The sequence below is a fragment of the Gouania willdenowi genome, chromosome 8 (genome assembly GCF_900634775.1).
Source record: "Gouania willdenowi chromosome 8, fGouWil2.1, whole genome shotgun sequence".
Lineage (NCBI taxonomy): Eukaryota > Metazoa > Chordata > Actinopteri > Blenniiformes > Gobiesocidae > Gouania > Gouania willdenowi.
Genome location: NC_041051.1, coordinates 33,442,196 through 33,452,950, shown reverse-complemented (window position 1 = coordinate 33,452,950; position 10,755 = coordinate 33,442,196). Strand labels below are relative to the sequence as shown.

The 10,755-nt window shown below is 38.2% G+C and overlaps 1 protein-coding gene across 1 annotated transcript; it reads right to left on the bottom strand.

Moving 5' to 3' along the window:
* Window positions 1-3,544: 3,544 nt before the first annotated feature.
* Window positions 3,545-9,940, bottom strand: LOC114467952 (ras-related protein Rab-40C). Its single transcript, XM_028454496.1, has 6 exons — window positions 8,652-9,940; window positions 6,977-7,037; window positions 6,794-6,854; window positions 6,639-6,716; window positions 5,365-5,587; window positions 3,545-4,127 (listed from the first exon to the last, which is right to left on the bottom strand). Exons 1-6 carry the CDS (start codon window positions 8,791-8,793, stop codon window positions 3,853-3,855), a joined length of 840 nt encoding a protein of 279 aa, XP_028310297.1. The 5' UTR covers window positions 8,794-9,940; the 3' UTR covers window positions 3,545-3,852.
* Window positions 9,941-10,755: the final 815 nt, after the last annotated feature.

The following is a 10,755-nucleotide window of genomic DNA, read 5'->3' as shown; positions in this document are numbered from 1 at the left end:
GAGTGAATGAGTGAAGCTTTCCCTGAAAAAGAAAGGAAAACATAAACCTTGTGTGAAATCTGTCCAAGATGAGTCATCAGTATGTTTTCAACAACTTTCCATCGGGCGACCATGAAGTCCAAGGCCAGTGTTGTGTTATCTGTCCTAGACCATTAACAACACAATGTAAGACTGAACATCCAGAATGACTCACTAATAAATGTGGAGATGTGAGAAATACGTGTGTATCGATCCTACAATAAGTAGCAGATCTCAGGACTTCAGGGATCTTGACCTAAAACTAAATGATTGTAATAGAATTTGCAGATTAAAAAAGTACAAGAATTGGTGATAACAAATGACTGCAGTCATGTACTGATGAACAAAGGAAGATTTTTTAATTTTTATTTTGTATCTATTTATTTATTTTTTATATTATTATTATTATCATCTTGTTATTTGCACATTCTAGTCTAACTACTGTTTATATTTATACTTATTATCATCTTTTCTAGTTGATTGTTTATTGTTGAATGTTTTCACTATTGGAGAGAGCACAGATGACCGAGTCAAATTCCTCGTGTGTACAACATACACTTGGCGAATAAAGCTGATTCTCTGATTACAAACCTCTGCTGATATCTTATTGTTTGATTGACTTTGTAAATTTGGAGGAAGTGTTAATTAATGACGCCATGTTGGCCTGGATTTAGTATCCGGACTTTGACAGTTTCAGTATCAGTCATCTCTAGTTTAACCTTCACGTGTTGATTTTCTTTAATGTGACCAGTGATATCACCATGACTTCCTGTTTTTGGGCGGAGGATGACTTTGATCTACCAGATGGGGTTATTCGGTTAGAGGGAGTGACAACGCCTCAAAATGGTAAAACCTATGTGATGTACCACGGCACCACCAGCCAGGCCGCCCAGTTCATCGTAGGCTCTGGTTTTCGTCCGTCTTCTGGTGGGATGCTCGGCCCTGGTGTTTACCTCAGCAGGGACCTGGAGAAAGCCAGCCGCTATCCAATCAATCACCCAGAGTACGATCGAGTGGTCGTTAAGGTCCTAGTTCACGTAGGAAGGGTGATTTGCATCAACTATCAGGGGCACCCGCTTCAGAAGACCTGGCAATACAACGGTTACGACACGGCTTGGGTGCCGCCCAACTGTGGGATGGTGAAGAGCGGCCTGGAGGAGAATTGTGTCTTTAATCCGTCACGGATCCAAATCCTAAAGCTCATCAGGCCACAGCCAACGAGCACCTATAACGTGAGATACGGTCCAACGGGCTGGTATTAAAGTTATATTATATTCTCCAATGAAGGCTTTTCTACCTGAAACTAAAGTGTCTTTGTAACCTAGAAATAAAAGTTTCATACCTCTGACTCTGTCATTTCTAAAATGTGTCCTATAACCACAACCTCTCACTGAATTACACAAATTATCTAAAAAATAAAGTGAGAAAAGAAACTTAAATAGAGTAAAATCAAAGAAATCAGGTACAGGCTAATGTAAACCTGCATAGGAAGCAACACATCAATCAATGTATTTTATACTTAAAAATTAAAATTTGTATTTTTTTTAAGAAAAATAAATGTCCACTTTTTTTTTTTTTTTTTTTTATTCTTAATACATGAAACACATTTTATCCATGCTTTAAACATGACTAGTATAGGCTACAGTTAACCGGTTTTTACTTTATTCTGAAAAATAGTCAGAAAATAAAATAAGAGATGGGAACTTTCCCACCACAAAGCTGGAATAAACCAAAACATGAGGAGGGGTCTGTTTAAAAATACTCATTCAAGACGTAAATAAGGCTTTTTGGTTCAGAATATCTTTAGCAAATTGAACTAAAATACACACCACATAAAAGTTTGACTTCTATATCTGCCCAAATTCATCATTTTGATGTGAGCGTTTCTCTTCAGCTGATACTCAGAGGGCGGAGTAATACACTTTATACTGTCTGATGTTAGATATACTGTATAGTACAGGTGATACATGTTATTTAAAGATACGGTAGGCGATTTCCTCCAGATACATTTTTTTTAAGTTTTTGGTTAAAATTATCTTTATGTTCTGACAGAATTAAGATCTTATGTTCTCTGAAAAGTAACAAAGTAAATCATCATCTGTAGCAGCTGTAAACCTTTAGAACTTCAACCAATAGAAAAAAAAGAACCATTTTTTTAACCAATCACGTCTCCCTGCTCGTTCTCAATCCCTCGCATTCACGAGCTCACACTGAAAGCTCGTCACCGTTGACAGTTAAATCAGAGTTTTTTTTAACATATATAATGATCAAGTTTATTGTTTACTTACTGCTGAATGAGACAACGTTTCTACACAATACAAGTGATGAGCTGAGCTCCTCTTCTGCAGCAGCTGTGAGCATGCATGTGAGTGAGACGAAGCACATTCAAAATCATGCTAGCTTTACCGTACCTTTAAATATGATTGACATTAAATGTAGTTTTAATCACTGTCTCACAGGGTCAGACCAGTTATCCACCAGGTGTTTTAATTTAAGTTTTTTTTTTTGTCTTATTTCATTATTTTTAATGTAGTTCTGTCTGTTTAATTTCGTCCTTTTAGTAATATTTTTACTCATTTGAGTAATTACATACAAACATTTTTTTTTTGTACTATATTTGACTTTAATCTTTTTATTGCTGATTAATTTATTAAGATCCCCATTAGGAACTGGAATATCAATTTCAGTCTTTTTTTTAAATCCTATATTTATACTTTTAGTGTTTATACATTTGATGTATTTCAGTTTGTTTTTGTACCTAGTGGTTGTTTGTTAATCGATTCTAGCAGGTCCGTCACCATGGGGGGTCATGGGGGGCCCCGGACCGCAGAGCACAAGCATTGTGCTCAATCACTTGTGACAGGTTTTTCTTTTTTTTGTGTGTGTGTGTGTGCACGAGTGTGGGTGACAGAGGTCCTGGATTCAATATTTGTCTTTAACACAAAGATTTAAATATTGTTTCCTAAAATTACCAGCAAAGATTATTCATAAAGGATGTGGTTGAAACCACCTTCATCAATGTTATTTCATCAGTTTTTTTAATCAACAAAAAAATGACACATAACTGAAAAGAAGAAAATGTGTAAAATAAAAACTTTCAGATTCGTAGGTAAACACTGAGCTGGTGACTTAACTAAATACAACACCATTGTCCTCTGTGACATTTAGTAAACTTATAATATTCAGTAATAATTTGAGACAAACTGCAGACATTCAACAGTTTTATTGTGAAAAACTCTCACACTGTACAATCAATAATTTAGAAAACAACGTGGAGCTTAAACAAAGCAGCTTTAGCCACAAACGCACGACCATAGTGTTGTGTTTTCCTTCTAGTTCTTGTACACAGTTACACAACCACACAGTCCTCAGTCCTATCATTACACAATCCTAAAAAAACAACACAACTGTGTGCGTGTGTGTGTGTGTGTGAAACGACAAAACCTGTTGCTGCTGTCGGGGACGAAAAATCTAACTTTTAGCTCCAAAAGTGACTTTTTATGGAATGAATGAAATACAAGGACTGAAATAAAAACATTTCATTGATTTAATGACTTTAAACACAAGTTCACTCTGGTTTACGGCCAGTTTAGGTTTATGATGATGATGTGGTGGTTGAGTAAATGAATGGATCCAAAGGTCTGGGCTGTGCTTCTGGTTAAATACGTGTTGAACTGGAACAACTCCGCATGTTTCCCGTGAACAATTCTTAGTGTTTTGGCGTCAGAGGTGAAGCTTTGTGTACACGCAGTGATCCGTGGAGTGTTCCTAAAACCCTGAGACCCCCCCCTCCTCCCAGCTCCTTCAGTCAACGAGGCGTTCAGGCTCCCGTTCTTAGGAGATCTTACAGTTGCTGCGTGTGCAGTTCTGCGGCGGACTCTGCGGCGGACGGATGGACTTGGAGCGCTTCAGACTGTTTCCTTTGGAGCCGCCGGCCTGGTTGGCCACGGAGTAGGAGCGTCCGTGCATCATGACGGCGTTCATGCCGTTAGCCATGGAGAATGACTTGAGGTGCGACTTGATGGCGACGGGCAGCGGTAGTTTATCGATGAGGTGGACCGGAGTGCACGACACGATGGCTCTGCAGCAAAGGTCCTGGAGGCTGAAAACTGACGAGAGGAATAGAAAAGAAAAGCGCTGAGTCACACAAAAGGAACATGAAACAAACCATTTATATCGCGATATAATATTTCCTCCTTAGAATTACATGAAATAATGGAAAATTTAATTTCTAAATATCGTTTCAAAAGTTGTGACTTAAGCTATTTATTTTGAATAAGGTTTTATTATTTTCTATAACTATGCATAGATTGGATCAATTGAAGAGTGAAATACAAGGACCAAGAATCAAAATATTTCAGATGTTTAATGACCTTAAAAACCTGGTTTATGGAGCTAAGTATAGGTTTAACTCTGAATTATGACATTAAATAAAACACCCCTACATTAAGAAATGTTAAATACTAATTAAATAGTTTTGTTTGTACAAATGTGTCTTAACAGATTCTACCTAAACCACTGCTGCAGCCACAGTCTCACTCTGAACTGAGTTTAAAACTTGAGAGCCCTGTACTAATGCACATCTTACGTAAATAAAGAAAAGTAAAACTAAAACATGTGAGGCTGTTATATTACATGTTCTATTGGTGCCACAGGCAGAAAATGAGAAGAACCTGATGAGGGGTCTTTGGTGTAAAACCACCTGTTTACTGTGTCTCTACTCTATGTTCGTATGTTGGATGTACGTAACATGTTTGTGTGTAATTAATTTTCCCACTGGTTTTTTTAGTTTTTTCCTCGATGTAGGAGGGGCTAAGGACAGGGGATGCTCCGGGACATTTATTATCTATTTGTTTAAGTCCAGTGAGCATTGGTGCAAACTTTATTTATCAATTTATCAAATTCATTACACCAGATAAATCACACACTATTTTATTTTGCACCCACAAATAAACCCTTTATAACACTAGAGTATCTACACCTCTTTGTACATCCAACCTTCAAACACATACTCATTTGGACATAATTGACGACTGTACTTAAGCTCCTCCCACTATATGAATACATACTTCTGACAGACACTGTACTAGTTAAAAAATACAGACAAGAGAAGCACAGAAAAATACTCCAAAAATGTCTCTATAATCCCACAGAACTACAAACAAACAAAATACAGAATACACAAATATACAATATAACTCCAAAAGAGAGATTTTACAGGAAAAATAGAGAAAAAGAAAACAGACTGTTTTCATTATTCTGACTGCTGACATGAATGTACATAATGTTGTCCACCTCTACTACTATACATCTATGGTAATGTCACACAGCATTTAAACATCTCACCTCTGTTGGGCCTCCAGAACTTCTCCATGCCGTGCCTCATGAGGACGATGCGCGACAGCTCCGTGAACGACTCGATGACGTTGAAGTTGCACAGCGGGCTCACCTCAAAGAACGTCATGCAGTTCTTCTCAGCGTACGCTCGCGCCTGCTCCGTGGGAACCTGGCGTTTGAATGCCAGGTGGAGGCGGTTCCCCACCAGGATCCGAGGCACCCCCGGTGCATGCTGGGAGAAAGAAAACACAAAACAAAAACAACCACAGCTTAAGATATGTTCACATTTAAATCTCCTGACTAGAACATATAAAGCTTTTATTGAGAGGAAAACAGGACCAGACGTCTGATTGTATTTACATTATTTTTTGGTACAATACTTTTCATCAATATTTGGCTGAACTTTTAATTAAGGACACATTGGAATGTTGGAAATCCTGTCATTTAAGGTGAATTTAACTCTGTTCCATGTTAGCTGTGCTGTATGAGCAGCATAGCAGCTAATAGCTAGGTTTCCATTACAGAATTTCACAAAATAAAAGCGATATTTCTAAATGTTGACAAAGTATAATTACGCTTTAAACGTGTTTCCATTGAAGGTTGTTTTGATGCCTCATAACTCCCGTGAGATCTCGTCCTTACCACACCTGTACCAAACCAAGTTTACTCAGAGAAAAGTGGTCATGTGACCAGGTACGTCACATTCTGTGTTGTGTTTCCATGGCACCTTGACACATTTCAAATGTCTGAAAAACCTCAATGTGTGAAAACGTTTTTGTGATATTTTAGTGTTTTTTAAATTCAGGTGTTTCCATATTGCACTATTTACATTTTGCCCATTTCCAAGAGTAATTTAAACGCAGCTAATGTTAGTTTAAGGTGGGCTTGAATGGTCAACATGAAAGTTGGTCACACACTGATCTACTACTCAATGGTTCCTGTTCTAAGAACTAATGTCCTTCATTGGCTTTTTAAACATTTTGATCAACGTGCTGAAAATTGTTCATCGATGGAAGTAGAAGGTTTGGTTTTTTCTGCTTTATTAAGAAACATATTAGATATTTCAGTGGGTCACATTTTTACTGAAAATAATATATTAAAAAGTATCAGATGTTTTACCAATGTGGCCCTAATCAAAGTATTTATTTATTTTCATTGTGTCTGATTCATACTTAAAATAATCATCACCTGACCGAATCACAGAGCATAATCACTAATAATTTATCGGTCGATTCTGTGATTCCGTTACCGTGGAAACCACAGTTTCATCCTACACGCCTCACCTCGTCGATCTCTCGTATCCACCTGTCGATGCCATCAAACGACCAGCGGTTGGTGATGTCGTAAACCAGCAGGATTCCCTGAACACAAACACGGCTAACGGTTAGCATAGCGCTAGTTTTCCTCTGCGGGAAGGCTAAAGGTGGTCGTTCCTCACCTGAGCGCCGCGGGAATACGAGCGAAAGATGGTGCAGAACCTCCCCTGTCCTGACGTGTCCCTGAGAACATCCACACAAACACACACAATTTACTGATTAATTAGCCACGCCCCTTTACCCTTTGACCCTGCTCAGCCAGCGTTGCTACATGCTAAGCTAAAGAAGAGATTTGAGGTGCTCACCACAGCTCCAGCTTCACTCTCCTGCCGTCCAGAAGGATGGTGGTGGTTTTATAATCGATCCCTGGACACACGGAGAGAACAGAGAGATCTGACAAATGTCACTAAAAATAACACAACACACACATCACCCAACAACACCCAACAACACACACATCACCCAACAACACACACATCACCCAACAACACACACATCACCCAACAACACACACATCACCCAACAACACCCAACAACACACACATCACCCAACAACACCCAACAACACACACATCACCCAACAACACATCAGAAAACAACAAAACAGTTCCAACGCTGAGGTTTGGTTGTAGATCATGAAGCAGAGAAGAAGAGCTCTCCTAAGGGACCTTTACCCTCTCCTTAAACCACGTGTCAAACTCAAGGCCTGGGGGCCAAATCCCACCCTTCGGAGCATCAAATTCGGCCCACTCAAAAAAAATAAAAGTGACAAAGAACAAACATTTTGTCAATGACCAATTAATTCAGTTGTAGATTTCTCAGCCCCTCCAAATACAAAGATTAAATCAAAATCCACAATATTTGCAGAGTTCAATTTTCCATTAATAACTGTTGTCATATGATATAAGAACATCATATGACGACAGTTATTATTAATCTGAAATTGTTGAAAGAACTTTCAATTTTTCCCTAATCTGGCAAATTTCCCTCAAATTATTGCACGAAATTTCCAGAAATTCCTCAAAATCAGGGAACTTTAAGTTAAGGTCCTGTAGGGACTGATATACGTTATAATTTATACGTGGAAGTGCAAACCAGGGCCCATTAATGTTGAATCTGCTTTTTTCCACCTAAAATCTGTGGCCCTTGAACTAAAATGAGTGAAGCACCCCTGCCTTAAACAGTGCGTTGACACGCTCTGGTGGCTGAAGTTAGCGAGCAAATCACTGACTGTTGAAGACACTCAAACCCTGAGGACCTTCAAAGTGTGTGTGTGTGTGTGTGCGCGCGCGCAACTGCAAAACTGTCTCATTAACGAATCACCTCAGTGTCAGAGTTCATAGCTTAGGGCTGGGCGATATATGCAGTTGGCAATATAAAAAGTCACAATATTACCTATATGGATAAATATTTTTTTTAATAACTTATTTTGTTTTAAAACACTTGTTTTAGGAGTGGGAGCTTTCACTACTTTTTAGAACAACATTAAAAAGCACAGTTTCACTCACACATGCTGTCCTTTAGAGGACTAAAAGCCTAAAGTGGCACATTTGTTATTAAATGTGTGTGTGGCTGAATTGTCTTTCTGGAAAACATTTTGAGGACAATTCCATTAAAGTTTGGAGGGGAATCCGATCAATGTATCGATTTTGGATCACTTTAAAAATGGTAAAACTCCTCTCATCATTGGCCAAAATTGAGTGATTTTTATTAAATTTGACTAATTTAAGTCTGATTGGTTTGTCAATGATCCAACGGAGTTGAATCCAGTTTGTGCGTCCACACTGTACGGTTATTAATGGGATATAAATGTGTGAATGATCAGGATCACTGATGACTATTATTGATTCTCATTCCAAACCATTAGATCAGGAAAATGGAGAAACCTGATACGTTCAAATCAGATCTGGAGGCGTAAAACGTTGATGGAACATCTTTATTTATAACCCGATCGCTTGCTATTGATCGGGTGCGACTCACCGCTGCTGTAGGCGTATGGCGACTCTGCCGAGCCGTCCTGGAGGCTGTCCAGTATCTCTCCTTTCCCCACGTCGCTGTCGCCCACCAGCAGGAACTTCAGCAGGTAGTCGTAGCTCTTCACGGGGCTCCCCTGACTCCCCATCTTCACCTTGGTCTCAGCCAGTGTGTGTGTGTGTGTGTGTGTGTGTGTGTGTGTGTGTGTGTGTGAGGCAAACACAGTTTGTTTATGCCATGGGTTTAAAAGTCTGAGTGTGAAACGTTTGGCTTTGAGTCAAAAAGGGAAAAAAGTGTTGGAATAAAGTCCTGCTTGGAAAACAAGGCCTCAGCCTAAAGTGCAGCTCTGGGAAAAAATCATTCCTAATTCTGCAGATAAAAAACGTTTGGTCAAAGATGTGTGTGTGTGTGTGTGTGTAGTGGATTATCTACCAATGCAAATGAAAACAAATAACTCAATTAATAATTACTTAACGTATAGACAGATTTAGGTTTTTGTCCTATAACAATTTCACTCTCTGGACATGAAACATATTAAAATGATGTAATTTTTGTTCAAAACATACATTCAACAATTCGGCCACTAAATTCATATTTTAAAAACAATTACATAATTATAAAAAAAATCTGAAGTGAAAACGCGGTCCTGAATGTAAAAAACGAAGCTAAAATGGATGTAAACAGATTTGTGATTTTTATTCCCTTTAAAGGAACAAAACATGAATAATTAAAGAACTGAAGCTACGATCATGTTCTACTTTAATAAAAAGCATTTTCCTCTTGGTTTTTCACCAGTGTTTATGGTATATATTAAAAAAACATTTGACAATCTTGGAGATTTCTGGATTGTGTTTTTCTTCCCATTTTAAAACGCAGCTTTCAGGTTAGCTTAGCTCGCAGCAACACACTGCTAAGGGTCTTAAACTAACCGAAATAAATGCACATTGATATCTATGTTAACATACAGTGCCTGTGATGCATATGGAGTCATTTGTTGTTTAAAAATATGGATGTGGAATGATTATAAATAACGCAGAAATAGGATGATTCGCGCTGTGCTAACTTAGCTTAGCACAACTTCCAGGCCGCCCAGATTTTCCCTCTTAGATCGCTCCGCAGTAAAGATTTTCTCGGTTATTCCTCTGGATTTACGCGGTGTTTTGGCCCTTACGTCCAGCTTGGGTTCGTGTGATAGTTCTCAGTCCCCGGTTTGTCCACCTGGAGCCGTTAAACCGTCAAACGGACAGTGTTTCTCCTTCCGCTGCGCGACAAACACTGAAGCTGTCAGAGGCGCAGCCCCCAGACCCCTCCTCTCGTCCCGCCCACTCAGCCAATCATCGACAGGGATTGTCTCCGTGGCGACGCCCACCGTGGCCACCATTGGACGAGCTTCAATGTCAGTCAAAGGCCGCTGTCAACAAGGCGCAGATGGTGTAGAAACAAAGCGGAACAATGTCAACAGAACAAAGACTGCGCGTGTCACCGACGGACGAAAACCACTGGAAACATGACGATAATGAGACAAATATCACTATTATAACAACTTATACATTAATCGTCGGAATTATGAGATGTTAGTCATAACTATTGGATAAAATCACGTATTTATAAGATAAAATAACGTCATAATTATGTAATAAGAATATAATAACTTTCTGTATTTGTTACAGAATTGACTTTTTGTCTCATTATGGATATTGATCTTGTAATTTTCATCTGAAAAACATCGTTTGTCTCAGAATTAGGTATAAAGTCAGGAAGAACTTTATTTATTTATTAATCTTATGGTGGAAAATTCTGTCACAGCCGCAATAAATGATAATAATAATAATAATAATAATAATAATAATAATAATAATAATAATAATAGATATGGATGAGGATGAAGAATTAGAATAACTACGAAAGGCCAGGTTAGGATTAAATCCAAGAACTATTTGTTTTGAGGAATAATTTAAAAAAAAAAATGAAGATACTAAAGACTTTAAACCTAATCTAACACAAATTACTTTTGTTTTTTATAAATCACATTTCTTCTGTTTTATACCTTTTCATTGTTTATTTTTTTAATCCATTAATGAATCAATGAAACAAACCTAAAACAAAATAC

Excerpts from the sequence above, each read along its gene's own strand:
- LOC114467952 (XM_028454496.1), bottom strand. The coding sequence starts at position 8,793 with ATGGGGAGTCAGGGGAGCCCCGTGAAGAGCTACGACTACCTGCTGAAG. Across the intron at positions 6,717-6,793 it reads CGTATTCCCGCGGCGCTCAG|GGAATCCTGCTGGTTTACGA; the intron begins GTGAGGAACGAC and ends GTTTGTGTTCAG. Across the intron at positions 4,128-5,364 it reads GTTCTGGAGGCCCAACAGAG|TTTTCAGCCTCCAGGACCTT; the intron begins GTGAGATGTTTA and ends TCCTCTCGTCAG.